Source organism: Macaca nemestrina, chromosome 14 (genome assembly GCF_043159975.1).
Source record: "Macaca nemestrina isolate mMacNem1 chromosome 14, mMacNem.hap1, whole genome shotgun sequence".
NCBI classification, from domain to species: Eukaryota; Metazoa; Chordata; class Mammalia; order Primates; family Cercopithecidae; genus Macaca; species Macaca nemestrina.
In genome coordinates, this window is record NC_092138.1 from 32,789,469 (window position 1) to 32,811,383 (window position 21,915).

Below are 21,915 nucleotides of genomic sequence, written 5' to 3' on the forward strand. Positions count from 1 at the left end.
TTCATTGGAATGCAGATACACAAATACATTTATGTATTTATACATATAATAATACTAACAGAACACTGAAAAACTTTCTCAGATATTATTAGAAATAATTCTTTAAAATGTTTTCTGTTATTGAGTTTAAATTACTTTCTGAAACTAGCAGCTGCCTTCTTCAACTTTTCTTAAGACACTTTTAAACTTTTCTGAAAAAAGATTTGAAATAAATATTACAGTAAATTTTAAGGCAATATAAACTGTTAATATTTTTGCATATTTAGTTAATATATCCTACTGAAATATGTAAAGTAAATGGTTTTGTAAAGCTGAGAAAGTTTGTTCTTGTAAAGATTATGTACTTGTATGTGTGTATGTGTTTTTGTAGATGGATATTTTTTAAAACTTCATATATATAGTTTTACATTAGATACAAATAATATAAAATATTAGATATCGATATCTCTCTCTATATATATCTCAGATGTTTGAACCCAGTCCATGAAAATCACAATGAACAACTAATTTATTGTACTCTAAAATGGATCAAGCCCAAATGTTACTTTTTGGTATATTTTAAATGACAAAACTAGGCAAGAAGTAGAAATTAAAATTTCTAGAAAATAAAATAATTAACAATTAGCTTATTTTTAAAATAACAGTATTGTTTTTTAACAGCTTTACTGAAATGTAATTCACACATTATACAGTTCATTCATCTAAAGAATACTATTCAAAGGTTTCTTCTAGTATATTCGCAAAGTTGTACATCACTCACCACAATCAATTTTACACCTTTTTCATTTTTCTAAAAATAAACCCCATGACTCTTATTTGTTACCTCCCAGTCTTCTCAATCCCCCAGCCCTAAGTAACCACCAATCTATCTTCTGTCTGTATAGATTTATCTATTCTGGAATTTCATATGAATAGAATCACGGAACATGTGATCCTTTGTACCTGGCTTCTTTCACTTAGCATAATGTTTCCAAGGTTCGTCTATGTTGCAGAATGAATCAGAACTTCATTTCTTTTTATTGCCCAATAATATTCCATTGAATGGATAGATCACATTTTGTTTATCTATTAAATCAGTTGACAAACATTTGGGTTGTTTCTGCTTTTATGTGGCTGATATAAATAGTGCTGCTATGTACCTCTATGTATAAGTTTTGTGTGGACATGATTTCATTTCTCCTGGGTATACAACAAGGAGTGGAATTGCTGAGTCATATGGTAACTCTATGTTTATCTTTTTGATAAACTGCCACACTGTTTCCCAAAGTGGCTACAGCATTGTATATTCTGACCAGCAGTGTATGAGGTTCCAATTGTTTACATCCTCACCAATAGGATATGTTATTACATGTCTTTTTGCTTAGACCCATTTTAGAGTAAATGAAATGGTACCTCGCTGTGGTTTTGACTTGTATTTCCCTTGTGGCTAACGAGATTGAGCATCTTTTAATGTGATTCTTGGCCATTTGTCTGTTTTCTTTGGGGAAATGTCTACTCAGATGTTTGTCCATATTTAATCAGGCTGTCTTTTATTACTGGGTTGTAATGGTTCTTTACATATTCTATAAACAAATCCTTTATCACATATACGATTTGCAAAAATCTTCTCACATTCTGTGGGTTGTCATTTCGTGTTCTCGATGGTCTCTTTTGAAACCCCAAAGTTTTAAATGTTGATTACGTACAATTTATGTATTTTTCCTTTTGTTGCTTATGCTTTTGGTAGACAATGATATTGTTTTCATAGGGTAACATTTAGATTCATTACTTTAGAACCAGAAATAAAGTAGTGATTGATATTGAAATTCTATAATACTGTTTCTAACTCAGCTTTTAAAGTGTACTTTAAAGTACAAGTGGGTAATGTGATCACAAGGTTAAACAATATTTTTCATTTGAACTATCACAAGAGCCGAACTTATTGCCTATAATTCTTTTTAAGTGAATAAGTATTTACTAGGCAGCTATAGTAAACTCTGAAATAGAATTGTTCTTAGTTCTTTCAAGGAGGGACACTAAAATAGAAGTATCTATGCATGTCATGGTACAAATTATTAAATATATAAACAATAATCTAAGATAGGTGTTATAAGGTGGGGAAAATGAAGCCTACAGTAGTTAAGTAACTTGCCCAAGATCCCACAGCTAGTATATGAAAGAGTTTAACTTCTTGCCTGTCTTACTTCAATGACTGTGACCTTTATTACTCTACTAACTATTCAGCAAACACTGCTGATATGTTGTCTTTTAGGACTGTAAATGTGAGCTTACTTTAACCACAAACATGGGAGCGGTATAGCTGTATCTGGGTCAAACTTCTCTCTTTCAGGACACTGTGAATATAGATGCTGCCGGTATATAGATGAGACTTTGAAAAGAAATTTGATGATCCTAATTAAGAAGAACAAACTGGGTATCTTGCCTTAAGAGACATACTTTGCAAGGAAATAGAGTACCTGGACATTGGCAAAGTCGACACGGTTGAGGTCATTAAGCATCTGGTTGATTTGGGAAGTGTTCTGAAGCACTGCACGAGCTGCCTGGGCCAGGTGATTGAGCGACGTGTATCTTCGCAGAGTCTGGGCAAAGGCACTTACAGCGGCAACCTGTAAAGCAATCCAATTAAGTTGGGATTCTGTTTTCTCCAGTAAAACAAACCACTGCAATCTTCAAATCTTTTTTCCCTTGCCAAATTTTAAATGCTTGCCTCTGATACTTATTTAAAATTCATTTGGTGAGAGAGTTTACTTGTAAATTATAGCATTTAAATCTCTAAACCAAGTATTATTTTCCTTTTGAGTAGGTTGAGGTCAAGACTAAAACAAACTCCCACATTCTTTGACATCTGAGTGTAGCATTAATTAAATCAGTCTTGCAAGTAACTTCTTATCCACGGTAAGCAGGAAAAATGTTGGTTTTCATTTCTTTTTTTACTGCTCTTTGGACAGTCAAGTACAAAGTAGGCAAATTTTAAAAGTAGGGATGTGCAGTTTGGCTTTTCAAATAAAAAGAGATCTGGACATTCCTACTCTAAACTGACTTTAAAAATGCATGTCAGAGCATTACCATTCAGATTTATTCTTGCTACCTTTATTTTATAGAAACGAGTAATTTTGAGGTGAAATTACCAGAGGCAAACAACCAGAATAACCCTTTTTCAGAATTACAGTTTCTTTAAAACGGCTATGCAGGAAGTTTCTATTTGTCTCTCAAAATCTACTTTCCATTTTTCTTCATCTTGAAGATTGATCTGAATGGACCACATTAACCTCCCTCCTTGTTCTCTGGCTTCCACTTGGGTTTGACCAATGACAGGCACTATCAGGAGACGGAAGGATGGGAAGAAAGAGTGGCTACCATGGTACCTATTCACTACAACCTCTGCTTGCTGCCTGTTAAGAGTGGAGCCTGCTTTCCTTTTCTAATGTTACCACAGTCCTGAGGGAAAGAGTGGATTTCCTAATGCCATAGCTTTTACCTCTCACCCCTTCATTCCTAGGGATGGTTAGGATTCTCACTATTGCTAGCCCTGGGATGCTTTACTATTCCTCCTTGGTTTTATCAACTTAGTTCATACCTTTGGAAATAAGCTCTTCTTAAACTCTCTTAGATTATCCCCACCTTTGGGTGCATGATTTGTTTCCTGTTCACACCCTGAATAAAGCAGTTTTTTTGAAAGATAGCAAAGATAATGCAAAAAGTCTACATAAAGTCTACATTATCTCATGGAAATTTGTTATGTGCACAATACAGTTCTAATAATTTTAATCTTTTAAAAATATATTTTAAAAATGGACAATTTACAGGAATGTATAATATTGCACTCAATCACTTATATGGGTATATAAGGTGTGAGTAGTTGAATGATCATTTGGGAGTGGTAGACGGTGTTCACAGGGAACAGGATGCTCTATCCTGACAGTGAGATGTTTGAGGACTATTTGGAACTTGGGGAGAAGCTCACACATACTCAAAAAAGAATCTTATTCCATTTTTGTGGTTTAAATTAATCCAGTATATACTATGTGCCAGGCTCTGGATTAAGTGCCTTACATATATTATCCTATTCAAATCTCTTAACTATCTTATTAGACACATATGATTTAAAGAAGGTAAGTAGCTTGCTCAAGGTTGCAAAGAAACTCCATTAGTGATGGGAATTGACCTGGGCATTTTGATTCCAAAAGCCACAGAAGTTGGAATGCTGTTTTCTCTGTCAGGGTAAATTATCTCTATTAATTGAATGCGGAGAGGAAAAGAGACTGCATATCAGTGAAACCAGAAGAACAGACGGCACCCTCTACTGTGGTGAATCATTCTGGTGAATCATTCAAGCAAACTCTGGAGGTCAATGAGACGGCCAATGTTGCAACTGGATTGTTACCACATTCACTTTGACAACATTGGGAAGGGAAGTGCTTTTAGCTGTTTGAGGCATTGTTATAAATGTGACCGAAAGTTGAAAGGATTCCTCGATCATAATGAAAGACCACCTCCTTTTTTGCACACCTCAATGTGGTACTTTACAACAGCACTGCCAAAGAGAAGAACTACCTGCAATGATGGACATGCTCTACATATATGCTGCCTAACATGGGTAGCCAGCAGCCAGAGGAGGCTACTGAGCACTCGAAATGTAACAAGTGTGACTGAGGAGCTAAATTTTTCATTTCACTTAATTTAAAATTCTAATTTAAACAGCCACATGAGGCTGGCCCTACTGTGACAGCACAGCTCTAGAGGAACATTCTAATATGGGCATATCAGTGAAATGTTGCCTTCTATATATGTTTTAGAGAGAGAAAGTTTTATTGCAAACGTTAAGCCCAAGTGAACGAACTGGAGGCTACTTATGTTCCCACAGAGGTTTATCAGCTAAAATAACTTCAATTGACCAACTCTGCCCCCAGATTCAAAGGCAAAGTATATTGCTGGAGTCTGACAGTAAATACAGTCATTGACAAGAAGCCACAAATGTGATTTCTGGTACCAAAATTTAAATAAAATCTACGATTAGTCCAATCTTGCTATGGGGATATGTTCACAGATTAACTGAAAGTAACATGGCTAGTAGGAGACAAAGTAGAGACTAAAATTTATATCTCCAGCTAAATAATCCACATTCCTGAGATATATTGATTAATTATGAGTTAATTGTTCACTTGATTCACAAAAGCATCCTCCAGTGTTTAGAAAAACACCAAAACATCCTGAAAAAGCAAAACAATATTAATTTCTATGAACTTTTCAGGATATGATAGGTACAGTAAGAAATTTTAGAAATAGAAAATTCCTTCAAATGAAAACTATTTGAATATTCTAGGCTATTATTTTAATATCTGAAATTAAACACATAGTTTATATCTTTCTTATATATATAATTTAGAATATATATACCTAATATATTGTTTAGAAAGGGCTTGTAAATGCACCACGCTTGAAATGCTTCCCTATTCTCTTTGAAAGGAACATTGCCAAACATCTCTTGTGCAAGTTCTTTATTACATAGTTATAAAATACAAATATAAAAATCAGTTTTAAAAGATGATGTATATTATAACCTTAACATTTTACATAATACCGTTTGATAGGATAGATGTAAAGTTCACAGTTCGGAATAATTTCCTAAACACAAAAGAAAAAGCAAGGACATAAAGTATACCTTGGTTTGTATCATTCTCTGTGGAATGTTGTTCATGGCATTGGAAAGCCAACCTTCAAGGCTTTTTGCAAAATTTCGAATGGCTTGGGTCAAGGCACCTAAACATTAAAGAATAAAAGCAGAATAAAAAAGGTATGAAAGAATATTAATTTTTGTGCTAGAATAAAAGAAAATGCTCGTACACAATATCTGATATAGCACAGAACTCATATTGTCCTCATTGATAAACTTTATTTAACATTATTCCTAATTTTTAAAGCATCCAAGAATTATATTTTGGGCTTTTTCTTTTAAAGTTATTTTGTTCCCAGATACTTGTGACACTTTTTTGGGAAAAAAAGGATTCAAACATTTTTGCTTACAGCAACATATACCAGTTGTGAATATACTTATAGAATATTCTTGCTTGGAAAAAACACTCCTTTCATTAACAGTTTTGTGCTAAAGATTATGTATTTTCTTTAAAATTCTTCGTCTTGTTCTTTCAAGCTCTTAATCTATTTCCATTTCTTTTATTAAAAAGAAAAATAATGCAAAGCTTTCTCTGTTTCTCTATGCATCTATTTACTTAGAATCTATGAATTGGAGTAATTCTCTCTCATCCTTGTTGAAAAGGTAAAAATTAAAATTGTCTGAATTGAAATTTTTGGGTAATTATTTTCCATTTCATTTGGCAGGTAGAGATAAAAGATCAGTATGATAAAATTGCTGTTAGGGAAACCCATATTCTTAAGATATTCCTAAAATAGCTCATTCTGTATTCTTGACATATCTGTTAAAACCTGAAATAGGGACAGGTCCCATGACAGAAGATTTGATGGTGGTCATAAAATAATTAGAAGCATCTTCAGTTATCAGTGATGACTATGACTATTTAATAAGAAAAAAATCTGCTTACTGAGATTGCTATATAGTAGGAGACAGAATACTTTTCTTGTACAACAAGTAATTCAGTTAATAGTATTTTACTTCCTCTGTGCCCAAGGCTCCATAGTAGTATAGAGGACAATTATAGACATTTAATAGATAAGTGCCTGAAGCACCCACAACATAAAATTCATGTTTGTAGGTTCTCTATAATGGGGTAGGTATCAAAATATGCTACTATAAGAAACACAGTTATATTTTGGGCCAAGGTCCCCAAGAATATTAATGTTACTGATGGGCTTAAATTCCTTGGTTTTTCTTTCTGTTGTCAAATGAGTCTGACATGATTCTCTATGCTTCTGTTAAAACCAGGTTTTATAAATAATTTCACTTACTCAAGTTATTTGCAAACAATATAAATTTTACTATTCCAATAATAAAGACAACTAAATGCATTTTTAAGAGATTTGTTTAACTGTTAAAAACTGGAGAGACGAGACTGGAACGGGCTAAATTTTGGTTAGGAAAAACACTCAAGCAGTGCAGATCCTTAACCACAAGGATCATAACTGGAAACACTGAATTGGAAATTTCTTGAGAACCAATCTTTTGAAACCTTCAAAGCTTCCCACATTAGCCAAAAAAGGAAAAAAGAAAGAAAAATATTTTTCTGTTGTATTATGTGCTAAAACCATGGAGGGCAGGCATGAATGGAAATGAAAAAGAGTGAAAAAAAATTAATAATCCCTTTTGAAACAGTAAAATTTTGTTCAAGGTTCATTTTGGCAATCTGCATTTTCCATTTTTCCTACAATTAATATACAATAATTATTTAATCTGAAAAATAACCCCCAAATCTATAAATGTTACTTAAAAAATATTTATTATGGGCCTGTTTTATCTAGATAAATTTAATGCAAGGGTGATTAGATAAGAAAAGATATATTTTGCATTTTAAATAATTGTGAATTTTCACTTTTTCTACTAAATGATATTCTGGGCCACCTTTGGTTATACTTGTAATTGTACATTTAAGTGTTACCCATTGAGTGCTCATACAATTAACGTTTTTTCACTTTCAGATAAATGTATTTTAGAATATAGTAGCTTCAAGCTGACATTAAATTAGTGTGATGTGCAGACTTTTTTTTAGCTAAAAAAAGAAATCCCATCTGGACAGAAAATGGTACAGTGAAGTGCTAGTAGCCAGGAAAATACAATTTTTAAAAATAAAATTAAGTTTGCTCTCTCTATAGGGATTCATGTATGGACAAAATTGTGCAGATTGACTCTGACAACTTTCAAAGGCTCATGAATGGATGGTTTGGAATTTAAATTCTGTTCCAAAGCTGACTTGTCTCAACCTGCTCAAGATTAATATTAAAATGCATACAACCAGAAAACAGCTATCTAAGTTGTATTTTAAGCTTTATTTTGTTACACCTCATTGTAGAATGGGAATTAAATTTCCAAATTTCCTTGGTAGGATGGTATATCAATGCATCTTATAATTTCAGAGAGAGTATAAAACTATTTGGGCGTCTGCTTAATTTAGAGACAAGCTATTTGACAGAATAAACTGTTTTTAAAAATCAAAATTTGCAAAAGACAAAGGTCAGTGTGTTGTGTACTTAAAATTATGGGCTTGAATTAAACTAAAATTGATACAAGATTTAAAATAGAGAACTGTTAAACTCACAAGTTAAAGTCTTATGGTGCTGTTATAGAAGCAAAAGATGTTAGAACTGTTTAATGAATACTGATGTTGCTGATTTGCCTCAAAAAAGAAAGTACTTGCTGACATGCCTTCTTTTATCTCATGAGAAAAACTTTATGTTGGTAGTAAGATGTCAGAGGCTAACGAGCTACTCTATGCAACTTCTCATAAACATCTCTAGAGATTATCACTCAGAACACAGGGAGCAAGAGAAAAACAAGGAAAATCCGATTCTGGAACATAAATCAGTAGAGAGTTTAGCTAGTGAAACTTTCCATAACACCATTTTTAATCAACCTTTAGTCAGGAAACTTGGTGATAGAGTAGACTATATTAGCAATTTACAAAATTGTGAGATAATGTCAGCTAAGTTTTTTTTTTATTTCTTCCTATATAAATTTATGTGTGTTCATTAATATTATCTGGAAATATGTTTAAGCATATATTTTAAGGTGGTCGGGAACATATTAAAGATCTTATACCTTCTACTGCTGTCTATTGTTATTTAGAAAAAAAGAAAGTATAAGCATACAAATGTTAATATCTTCCCCTTTTGTTCTACTAAATTCCTATTTTTGTATTTTCTAGAATAATTTAACACAAATCATCTGTGAATAGTATAAGTACACAGTAGCCAATTTCACAAGCTCTACGCTTGCTTTTACTTTATTAGTGTCAATGCAGAGTAGAAACTGTCTCAATTCTTAAAAAGTTAAGGTCACTAGTGTGTACTCATATAGATGTAGGCATAAAATAGTTTCAGCTGCTTCTAACAGTATCTGTGGTAGCATTTATATCATTGATATTTGCAGAAAATAGCTTTGTTTGCTACAAAGTAGTTTAAAAAGCACCATCACTTAAAAAGATAATCTAACCTATCTATGTAATTCCCATTTTCTTGGTAGTGGGATTACAATGCTTGTGTAGTTACAAAGATTTTTCTCTTAAAATGCCAGTTAACCATTACTGTTAATGGAAACTGCATTTGTAGTTCTTAACATGATGTAGGTGACAAAGTAAATGCTTTTATAATGGAATTCAACTTCAGTGGAAATCAAGATAGATTCACTTCAAATCAAAAGCAACCATGAAGGAGGTTGGCCTAGCAATTACAGGTTTCCATAATTTTTGGCTTTATGAAGGGGACTGTGTCCTTGGGTAGAATAATTTTGACATGGTTGACCGGCCTGCTAGTGTTCTTGCAATTAGTTTACTTGGGTTGTTACATCTACAGGTTGGCTTTTTTATCAAAAAAAAAAAAAAAAAAAAAAAAAAAAAGAAAAGAAAAGGAAGAAAGAAAGAAAAAAAAGAAAAACATAAGACAGACTGAAAAATAGATCATCTTTTCCCTTTTACTACTGTTTTGCTCTAGGCTGCTTTCACGCAATACTCTGTGTTGCATGTTTTCTATCTGGCATATCTAAATGAAATTAGAATCATTATAGATTGCAATGTCACTTCTCAAAACTTCCTGGGTGGAATGTATGAGAACAAAAGCATCCGTACTCGTCTGCATTTAACTTACTAGGAATAGGTCTAAGGACGTCGGGGATGAGAATCTCCACCAAAGCCTGGTACATCCCATGGTCACAGTTACACATCCATTTCAGGATAGACTCATGTTTGCACAGAGTTATCAGCTTTGCTTTCGGAAGTCGACTTTCTATTTCACTCAGATTGCTGGTGTGAATAAATGTAGCAAATGAATAGATGGCAAATGAGGATAAAAAAGAAAATGGACTTTAAAAATAGTTTAAGTTTACCAAATATTACTGAGGTTAGAACTATACCACCATTGCACTGGTGCCATACAGCTGGCTATATATATATATATAGAGAGAGAGACAGATATATAAAACACTCCCCCAGAGCTGTCTATGCACATTCGTATTTTCTGACGGTATGAAAGGCAGATATGATAGTAATTCCATGAGGATGAAATAACTACCACAGTCCCCCAAATCAATACAAATGGGAGCTATATACACACACTGAAACCTCAAGAGAGCAGTTCGTGGTTTATTTCTAGGATGGCCAAAACATCAATCTATTCACTTAATGTCATCAGGTAAGGTTCACAACTGGTATACATATCTCTAATTTATTAGCTGTGACATCTACTCAGCCATGAAAATGAATTGGAAAAGATGTTGATTCTGACCTCGATTCAGTAATAGTAGTGCCATCAGTTGGAGTAGAGGGAGAATAGCGCCAGAATGTTTGCCACAATTTTTCTATCAGGCTAAATTGAAGATTCACAACAACGTCCAATATTGCCTAAAAAACAAAATGGTACCAGTATTACCTTACAATATTACTTATGGGACTGTGTGAGGACAACCTAACATGACAAGATTTTATATGGTCAAGTTCTCCCTTGGGGTCATAAGTTAACATAGTGAAACCACACTAAATTTTACCAAAGGAAGTGGAAGAAAAACTAAAAAAACAAACCAACAAAAAAAACTAGCTAGCAAGAAGATAAAGGGGGGAAAAAAACTCTTGGAAAATTAAGCAGGATAACATTCTTTTCATAATGTACTCATGCCACCCTCACTTCTACCTCTTTTTTCTTCCAGTTTTCATTCTTACTTTCCTTCCTCTCTAGTTACATTCATTCATTCATTCATTCCTTAACCTACTGCTTTCTTCTGCCTCTACAGTTACTGTCACCCTACCTATTCTCAGACCTGGAAGGGTATAGAACATAGATTCAATTTACAGCAGTCCTCTTAGGGCTAGGTAACCACTGGCCATCAAAGTGGGTGGAAGTGAAGGGTGTGGAGTCGCTTTTGTGTGGCAGATGGAGTTAGGGCTGAACTAGCTTTGTCTAAGGAAGCTGACCACGGGTTCCAGTGTGTTCCCAGGTAAACAGAGGCTGGGGCAGAAACCATGGAGTCAGCAGGCCTTCAGTGGATACTGCCTGTCTGGGTATAGCATTCAACATTAAAGAGAATCCAATCCTATCTCTGTACATCTCCTTTACAGAACAACCTTAAGACTATCTACTTTTCAAATCTCGGGGGCCTCACCTCCTCTTTCTCCTTAATTTAATCTCCTGGAACTATTTCCCAGATGCATCAAAGACTTTCTTTTTTATGGTGTTTAAATCTACCACTTTCCCTATTAACTGTCAATGATGATATTTAATTTTACCCTGCCTTTGCAAATAGTTTGTAAATAAGTCTTCAGGTAAAAGCAGGCATAAAACTAAAGAATAATTTGTTGGTGCCAATAACACAAGATTGTGTGATTATTTTGGGAATTAAAAGACAAAGGTAGTCAGTATAGTATGATTGATGTCATCACCTTTGAGGCGAAGGTAAAACAGCCCCACAAATATCTATAAAATTCATGGAAGATAAAATAAATCGGGGGACAATCTAGAGAGTCTATCAGAGTAATGTAGGCAAAAACAGCAACCATAACTTCATATTTGTCGAGTTTGGGCCACCTGTATAGAGCTGGCCCTATGCATGATACAGAGAATAACTGATATGAAATATGTTCTAAAAGTATAAAATGTTGCAAGTAGTTAAATATTGAAAATGAAGATAGGGAGACAAATTAATTAACACAGTCCTCAGTAACAATAAAAATGCAAAATGCAAGTCCTGAAAATAAAGGGCATGTAGATGTCCCTCATCCCAGCAAAGATCAAAATATTCTCAAGCAGCAAATATTTTAACTGCTTTCTCAATTGTAGCTTAGGCACATTCCAAGAGACATCTCTAAAAGTGTGAGGCAACTATTAATACCTTATACATAATACCTTACATAGTTCTATATAAGAGATTGCTGTAAGAACACTTTTCTTTTAACCTACACCAAAATTAAAAAGTGTTTCAGCAACTTGTATAAAAAGTGATACTTGTTCCTTATATAACAAACTAGTGATACAAAAATATCTTTGATAAACAAATTGTGAGAATTCCCAATAATAGGCAAAGTAGGTATATTAATCTTTCTTTAAAAATATGTACTGTAGGAAATGTGAAATATAATCAGTGTATCTTAAATTCAGTATCTCTTCAAATTAAATAATCTCAAATAACTCTTTCAAAAAAGACATTCATAACAGCTTCATTTGAGGCAGTTTTACACATGAATAAAACATTTTATCATTTGTCCACCTACTTTCAAATATGTTCAGACTAAAATATATAGGCAAATATAAATTAAAATAATCCATATTCTACTGGCTTAGGGCAAATGACTATGGGACTACATATGAGATTCAGGCAGCTGTATTTCAAAAGTTTTTTCATATTTATTCAAAATGAATATTTATTAACAGGAAAAAATAATTAGAATTTTTCTTTTTTATATATGCAGCTCAGCCCCGTGAGAGAGATGGCATGAACACCGGTAATTCTGAAATAAATGGGGATCATTCTGTGGACTGCCATTTTCCACACAGATTATAATACATGCCTCTATTTCTTCGTATAAAGTATATTTATTTTTGAAAATGGTATGTTAATAAAAATCTTATAATCCAAAGGCTCTTTCAACTTTATTCAGGCGAGTTTGTCACTTAGAATAATCTTACTGTATGTTTTGTAGCAATATAAATAATTATGCTCCAACTTACATTTTGAATAAATAGGAGAAATTTTAAAAAAATCCATCATAGGTTGGGCGTGGTGGCTCATGCCTGTAATACCAGCAATTTTGGGAGGCTGAGGTGGGTGGATCACTTGAGGTCAGGAGTTCAAAACCAGCCTGGCCAACACAGTGAAACCCCATCTTTACTAAAAATACACAAAGTTAGTGGGGCATAGTGGTGCATGCCTGTAATCCCAGCTACTGGGGAGGCTGAGGCAGGAGAATCGCTTGAACCCAGGAGGTGGTGGTTACAGCAAGCTGAGATTGCACTACTGCACTCCAGCCTGGGTGACAGAGTGAGACTCTGTCTCAAAAAAAAAAAAAAAAATCCATATAGGTTGATTTGCTTAAAGGAAGGTTCACTTGAACACGCAGGAATGAGAAATTGTTTAGAGAATCTTTATACAAATCTTTATTGAATAAGATGATAGATGTAGAAAGAAATAATTTTTTTCTATATACATAAGGAAAATCCAGAACTTCTCTAATATGGGTAAAAGCATAGTAGTCAAAGGAAAATGAATATTAAGTGCTTTCATCATTCCAAGAAATGTTGGGAACCGGTAGGGCACGTTGAAGAACACTTCTGGAACATGCTATGTTAATAAGGAGAGAACCTGCCCTCAGTTGTTAATAATCTAGTACCCTTGACAAGCACTCAGATTTGCTCTAGCAATTCTTATTTCTGAAGTGGGGGAAAATATCTGTTAATGCTATGAGCTAAGACCTCTTACTGCATACTGCATTATCAGCAGCCAGGAGGACTGCCCAGGAAATCCAAAGGATTATCTTTTACTCCTAAGCAGATCACAAATACCCCTAGAATAAAGCTACTTAAATTCTAAATAGACTCTTCTTTCAAAAGGAGAAGCACTTGAGAAAACTCTTATTATAATCCATTATCCCCTTTTTGCCAGGTGAGCTGTGGTACATTAATATGCTGGCATGGAGAGAGTTCACCTCCTAGACAATGAAGCAAATTCTGATGTGGGATACTCAAAATGAGAGTAGGAGTAGGGCTAGAAAACACCAAAAGGAACCCTAATTAACCACAAAAGTGAAACAAACAAAACTGGAGCCTCAATGATCCCTGGAAAGAACACGTAAGGTGCTTTATTAAACATTTCCAGAAATTATTTTAATAGAAATATACGCATGATATAAAATTCAAAAGATAAAACTGGTCTGTTGAAAAGTTGAGTCTCTCCCCTCTAACTCCCAGTCACCCAGTTTCCTTCACAAAGGCAACCACTGTTAACATTTTCTTGTTTTTCCTCCTTTTGGAAGGAAAAGGAAGATACATACATATATACACATACATATACACCCATGTTATTTTTCACTGAAGTGAAAATATGTATACATAATTTTTTGCATTTGCTTTTTCCTTTAATATTAAATCTCGAAGTGATCCATTTTGGTATGTTTATAGAGTTTCCTATTCTTTTTGATGGCTGTATAGTATTCTACTCTAAAGATTGTATTAATACCATATTTTATTTATGCAGCTCCCTATTAAAGAAATAATAATCAACCTTTAATTATAACCAATCTTTTGCATTTAAAAATAACGCAACAAATGTCCTTGTACGCTTCTCTTGTCACCCATATGTTAGTATTTTTGTAGGACAAATATGTAGACGTGGAATTGCTACATCAAAGGATTCATATCAGGATAGGCTTAAGAAATAGAGAATAAAATTTATTCTCAATTTTCTGCATTTCTCATCTCTCCACTCTGAGACCAGAAAGAAGAAAAATGAATTTGTTAGTGCTAAAAGATATGCTCAAAAGAATTAGTGCTAAGTTCGTCTGTCCTTTAGGAATAAGCTTGATTATTTTATTTTAGCAAGTTGTCTGGCAAAACCTAGCATGTGTTCATACTACATTTGAAAAGACTTACCTCACAGTGCTCTCTATAAAGACTCTGCAGTGACTTGATATCCTCAAAGGTAGTACCATCTGGCAGAGAAGAGATTTCAACTTCTCCAAACTCTGGAAGTGCTCGAGATGCATCTGTTACCATGACAACAGAACAGAAAAAAGCTATTGTGTATGGTGCCAATTACAGATTAATGAGGGAAAATTTAAGAAGACCAAAAAGAAAAACAAATTTTAAAGGTCAGGGGTCCAGAGAGCAAGGACTTTTTATATTAATATTTTACAAGTAAAACTAAGCACCATCATCAGCACAAAATATAAAACTGAAGGGAACACTTAAGAATTTTCTAGAAACAAAATCTGCACTACAATTTTACTGCAAATAGTATACTGCATATCACAGTTTCTCTCAACACAAGGCCCCTATTAAAAGAAAAATATCTCGAGTTTGCTAGTACCTATTTTAGATATTTTTATTATGTTACTTAACTACATAAAAAAACTAGCTTTAAAATCATTATGTTCTTAACTGTTACAGAGTTATAAACCTAAAGAGCTACAAAGCGGATACAAAGAAAACTACAAAAATAACATACAACTTAACAACATTAATTTGATGTGATGGATGATGCTCTTGTCCTGTAACTAAGTTATCTCTTGCAACAAGGATCAGTATTGACTGCTGCAGCAGAGGATCTTTTGGTTCTGACAGGTCTATACCAACATGTGCTTTGTGGTGGCCGCTTCTCCCATTACTCTTCTATGCACAAATGACTGTGAAACTTTCCTCCACACAGAATACAGGGACATGATCTAGGCTTCCCTTGTGAGGGAGGCATAATTTACATAGTAAGTCTCTCTCTCTGTTCTTTTCTTATTAGCTCTGGACAATTAATGTAAGACATTTTGGTGCCTATCTTATCATAAATCCAGGTACAAATATGGAAACTAAAATTGCAGAACGGTATTTAGTTCTAGTTTTCTAAGTAATCCAGAATATTCTTAGTTTTTAAGATGATAATTGAAGTGAAATCACAAAATAAAATTCTTGTTGAATGACCAAGGGTCCCCAAGAATATAACCCGAGGACTTCAGTCTGAGAAATGCTGCCATGATGTTTTCAACTTCAGTAATGATTCCAATCTGAGAGTCTATTTTAGTTGTCTTTGTCAGAAAGTGCACATAGACACATATACACACACACAGACACATACACACAGTCACTCTCTGATAGCTTCTACTTATCTTGACTCGTTATATGGAAAATATGCATGTTCATCTCTAGAAGAGCTGTCAATTAAATTAAAGTGCCACTTTTTTGCCCCTTTGGCTATGGCAAAAATATGAAAAATATGCAAGTTTTTCTTCCTAACTCTTTCAATAACAAGAAATATGTATTCCATCTTTAAATTACAAAAAGAAAGTACTGTGATTAATTTAAATGAATAAATTACTTTTAAAAAGTTTATAAAAAATTTTTTTCTAATCTGAGCCTGTGCATATGTAACGTTATACACAGGAAATGAGAATTCTTTTTGGCACTTGAAGTTACTACTGAAAGTAAACAACATAATTTTGATCACAAAAGCCAATTAATACAAATTCTGGAAAACAATTTCATAGCAATGAGTCTTTAATTCATATGCATAAAAGTCCTATACAGCCTGAGATTTTTAAAAATAAGCTCTAATAAACACGAAAGGCAGACATGAACTAGGACTGTTATACATATGATGTGCATAATTTTGGCACCAAAAAAATCTTTCTATGTCATTGACATCTATAATAGACATTGCACTTGGAGAAAACACTACCATTGTTCTCTTTTCAAAATCCTAGTAGCAACTAATATGCATTACACCTTAACATACCTAAAAACTGTTGATGATGTTGGCTTTGGGCAATTACAGTTTGCTCAACAGATGTGCCTGTCTGTTGACCACTTCCTGTGAAACCATCTGCAACCCCATCCACTTTCTGCATAGGCTTGTACCTAAAAATATTAGATGGAAAAAAACAAATAAACCAAATTATTCCTTGCTTTTTTGTACTACCCGAAACTTCCAAAGCATTCAGTTTCATACTATCTTCTTTAATGTCTCATGATAGTTGTAGGATTTTTTTTTCCTTGATAGTTTCATAAAGTTAGAATGCAATATTTTTTTTTCAATTGTGAAAAGAAAAAAGGGGGAAAGGGGTGCATGGAGGGTACCCATTTTTGGAAATCCAGAAATTTACCTAAGAATGAAAGAATTATAAGGTATTTCTTTGGACAGCAGGAGCAAAGATGTCCATGATTAAGTTTTAATACACAGCTTGAAAGTAACTTTTAATGGCCAATGGATATATTGGAACTTTAATCTGAACAATGATCTAGGAGCTCAGGCCTGAGAAATGTTGATGAATGGCTTTCAATTAGATAATATCTCTAAAACATGATCAACCTACAAATCCTATCATATCGTTTTTCATATTTCCTAGAACCTTTTGTGCATCTCAACACATTTATCTCCATGACACTTATCAACATCCTCAAATACAAAGGCCATAAGCATCATTTTGTAGCAAAATATATGCAAGAATCCATCTACAAACAGAGTTTATCAAATTAAAATGAAGAATCAAAGTCAGCTAAAGTTATGTATCTTTAGATCCTAGTCATACGAACTTATGTACTTTCCATACAGCTAAAAGAGAAAAAATGTGCTTTAGTGGCATGGGGAAGAAGGAAGATGTCTTGGAAAAGAAGTATCATACACCAAAAAAAAAAAAAAAAAAAAAAAAAACCTGGCCAAGTCTCCTAGGATAAGCAAAACAAAATAAGTAAGCAGCAACTGTAATTTCTTCTTTTTCTCTGATTCCACTTATTTTTCTTCATTTCAGAAATTTGGAAATAACAGAAAAGCATAAGAAAAATTCAAATCTAAAATAAACTTACTATCTAGAGATAACATTGACATTATGCTGTCTGGCCTCCCATTCTTTTTTTTCCCTATTTCTAATTATATTTACAAACAAAATAAACTAATATCCTCACTATCCAGACACTTGACCCCTATACTGATATTATAATTCAACTGCATCATTAATATGAAGTTACTATGAATAACAATGCCCCTAATATATGAACAAGACATACTCAAAGACGCCTGCATGCTGACACCAGATATGAAGTGACTGAACCTGGCAGAACATCATACAAACTAATGCTCAGCTTGCTTTAGGAAATGAATCAATCTTGGATGTTATCAATTACAACTCAGATAAATGAAACTTTCAAAAAATTGCCAAATCTCTCATAATGACATTTACATGTATTTCTTATGTGACAATATCTTACAAACAACTATGAAAAACAAAAAATAAAGTCAGAGGGGGAAGAGACTGGAAATCAGTACGGCACTCTTCATCCTTATGAATATAATTTTAGTGATGACTCCTCATTACCAAAAAATTGATTGCTGTTTTCTAATGAGAGAAAAGAACTCATGCCTAATCTTTTATTTAATAGAAAAACCTTCTGGGAGGTGCTTTACAACTGGGGCCATATCCAAAGATAACAGAAGAGTTAGTGTTGTGATGTGCTATATGTCTTGTTTATAAAAAATTTAATGTTTTTCTGATTTTTTTTCCTCCTTAAAGAATCATCTTTGAGAAGCAAAGAAACTTTATGAAGCAAGCACTTTGTGTACATGTATGGTAGAGCAATTGCTAACCATTCTGTTGTAGCAGATTTGAATGATTTTAACCTTATTTTGTTCAGGAAAGTTTCTTGTCCTTATTGATTAATTCCATGTTTCAGTTGATTTTAGCTTCCCCTTTTCAGCTATGGAATTGTATCTCATTAATAAAATAGCCTAAAATTGTTTAACCATGTTTCTTCATTTAAGTTAATGGAATTTGGGATTCATGGAGCTTAAATAAAAGTGTTATGTTAAAGGAATTTGAATTATTAATATTTACCCTGGAGAAGGAAAAAATGAAAATAATTCCAATAGACTTCAATTACATTAAGTTTTAATACAGGATTGTAAAGTTATTACAAGACTTTGCCCAGTTATGCTTTGCCCCACATTTCTTTGTCCTACACAGCATTTAACATACTACAGATGCTTAATAGGCACAAATATCAAGGGCAAATGGAATTTAACTATAAAAGAAAATGACTTATATTCCACTTAGACTAAGTTTTCAAAAGACAGATGTTACATCACAATCTAACTGCACAAAATGCTTAGGAAGACTATAGCCTACAAGCAAGATTGTCTGCTTCCTTAGGAAGATGGAGACAGCTGTTAGTATTGCAAATGGAAGTTCCTAATGAAAGGAGAGATTATAGTTTTAATAAGGAATCAAAATCATGATGCATCATAATTAACATATGATTATACTTAATGATACTGAGTGGGAAACACTAATTAGAGATAAACTATATTATGTGGGAGATGAAAAATGCATCAAGATCAACTTTCAGGGGAAAAAAGGAGGTAAGTTGGTAAATTCTGGAGAAACTACGCAGGTCAGTACTTAGGAAAAGATTTTATAATACACAGTAGAAATAAAGAAAAACAAAGAAAATATATTAAAACTTGGAAATGAGTGTTTTCATTCTAACCACAAGAGTAAGGGTAGCAAGGTGAACAGTGGATTGAAAGATGGACAAAGATTGAGCAAAGACACAATATGTGCATCCATTCTTGGCTGCTTGGCTACAGGACCTCTGCAAGCCAGAAGCGTATGTTATGCCTTCAGGGAAAAGTTCGAGGGATAAAGTTTAGGATGGGTTTGTGCCATAAAGAATGACATCAAGAAGGTAATATGGAATACAGCTCATGTACAAGAGGGCTAATGTGAGCCTGTAAGTATGAGAGAGCTTCCAGGTAGTGCTAACTTTTGCTTTTCCTGCTTTAAGTAATGAATCACGTCGTGGTATTTCTGGCAATGGATTAGAACTTAGAAAAAATCCCTAGAAATCAGAAATAATGGACTGAGAAAGCCTAGATCCTCATTTTCATGGTACCCTAACTAAGGAAAATATCCTATCCCTACCCTCACCTCAGAATTTTGTGTCTTCCCAAAGAAGGAGGGAGTTTAACAGGAAGTCAAGAACAATTACATTAAAAAATAGGCTAAACAAATACCGGTAGCAAGTGATTCTTCTCAGAAACAGTGGTTGTAGATTATATATCACTGGTTTTGAAATCTAAGTGCCTATCAGTATCTAGGTAGTTTCTCAAAAAATTCAGGTGCCTAGGCTCACCCTAGACCCACCCCCAAAATATCTGAGAGTGGAGCTTAGGAACTGGTTATTGTAACAAGTCTCTGAGGTATTTCTTAAGTAGGTTGTACAGCCCTAGTCCATAGGAGGCTGTTGGTCCCAAATAGATTCCTTCAGCCCAATGTTGTAGAAATACATCAAATAATATTTTTTTTAAAAACCACATCATTTTAAATAAAATAAGTCATCAATTTTTAATTTTTCTCAAAAAAACTGTATTTGGAATGTACAATAAATATATTTGAATGAATAAATGTTTAAGGTAACATGCTTGATTTTATCATATCATCAACTGATTTTGTACATATATCAAATCAATTTAACAAATATTTATTGAGCACATACTGTATTATGGGTAGGCCACTATAGGCACATGGTTTTTAAAATGCTGGGTATAAAAATAATTTTTCCAAGAGGTCTTTTACATTCTGTTGGCTCACATAATAATTCTACATTATGTTAACCTTGGTTGAATTTCAACTGACATTTTAGCATTGAAACATGACATGTAGATTTTCTGACTCTCTATACTCTTCATAAAATAATCACTGTAAACTTTATCAAATCTACCATATGTGGGGAATAAATTTAAAAAAACAGGTGAGCTTTCTGTTGGGAAAAAAAAAAAGCCAAACAAAAAACCCTTTCTGTTGAATCCTTTAAAAATACTGAATTTTTAAATATTTAAGAGTATTTTCCTCCCTTTACTTCCATTTACTTTACAAATTAATTATTTTTAGATTCGGTTTACCCAGAGTAAACTCTTAGTACTCTTGCATTGTGTGTGCTCTGAGAAAGACCTGTGCTTTATCAAATAATGAAACAGCTCCTGGTTTCAAAATTAGTAAGAGGCAAATGATAATTTTAACAGCTTGGAACTCTATGGGCAATCAGTGCTAAAGCTGTTAATGATTAAGAAATAAAAGAAACTCTAATGCTTTAATAGCTGACTGTATGCATAAAATCTGTCATTAACACAGAAAAATTAGAAAATAATTAGGAATCTTCCTCCATGGGGTTAGTCATAGCTGCCATTTAGGACTTGGAGAGTTGTAACTCTATTGTAAAAGTAACATTCTGTCAGTCCCACACACATGGATACTAAAACAGTCCAATGGAAGGCAAGAATGGTACATATTTACCATTACATTCAACTAACAACACCAGGTGGAAGGATTTTCAACAGATTAAATGAAACATTTGGAAAATCCTTTCAAAATGGCTGAAAAATGCACATGCAAAACACAAAATATAAACTGTACAGGCAAAAGGAATCATCATTATGTTTTGTAATTCCAGAAATTACACAATCATTTTATTTGCATGAATAAATTGAAATACTGAGCTCAGAACAAGGTCAGGAGGCTAGAATTTTCTACTGGAATACTGTAATCTTCTTTGGAAAAAAACTGTCCCAGAAAGTCTTTAGATGACTTCATGTCTGAAATGAACCAAGTGATATAAACACTAATGGATCAGAAGAAAAAAGTAAATATGAAGAGTTCCATTCTTTTAGAATAGTAACTAACTTTGATGTCACAATGAATATATTCATAATACATCCAAATGACTTTTAACATCAACCCTGCTGGTTAATATAGGTATTCCATCTCTTCAATTCTTATTGGTGGCTCTCTATTTGTCTCTTCATTAGCTTTACATCTATAATTGGGCAAGAAGAGGTAGAAACAATTAAATTGAAACGGGCTATATGTTAATTGCAGCAGGTAAAGGAGGCGGTTGAAGCTGCTGGCGAAAATCAGAGTTGTGGGACATTCATTCAGCAAATATTTAGAGAGCACTGACAATGTGCTTAGAGCTCTCCCAGGTGCTGAGGATGCAGTGCTGAAAGAGAAAGACATGATTCCCTGATCTCATGAATTTCTTCATTGAGTCCTCTAA

General features: G+C 33.5%; 1 protein-coding gene across 27 annotated transcripts in view; it reads right to left on the reverse strand.

Annotated features, from left to right (window-relative positions):
* Positions 1-21,915, reverse strand: part of LOC105491823 (regulatory factor X3) — a 320,376-nt gene that overhangs the window by 57,372 nt on the left and 241,089 nt on the right. For all 27 annotated transcript variants that reach the window (XR_011612518.1, XR_011612519.1, XR_011612517.1 and 24 more), the window contains 6 exons: positions 16,607-16,728; positions 14,758-14,870; positions 10,408-10,523; positions 9,772-9,926; positions 5,663-5,760; positions 2,457-2,606 (listed from right to left, as the gene is read on the reverse strand). Coding sequence is in view for 23 of the 27 variants with exons in the window: in XM_071077749.1 (XP_070933850.1) it covers positions 2,457-2,606; positions 5,663-5,760; positions 9,772-9,926; positions 10,408-10,523; positions 14,758-14,870; positions 16,607-16,728 (754 nt within the window). In the remaining 4 variants the exon portion in view is untranslated. The remainder of the gene's footprint in view (positions 1-2,456; positions 2,607-5,662; positions 5,761-9,771; positions 9,927-10,407; positions 10,524-14,757; positions 14,871-16,606; positions 16,729-21,915) is intronic.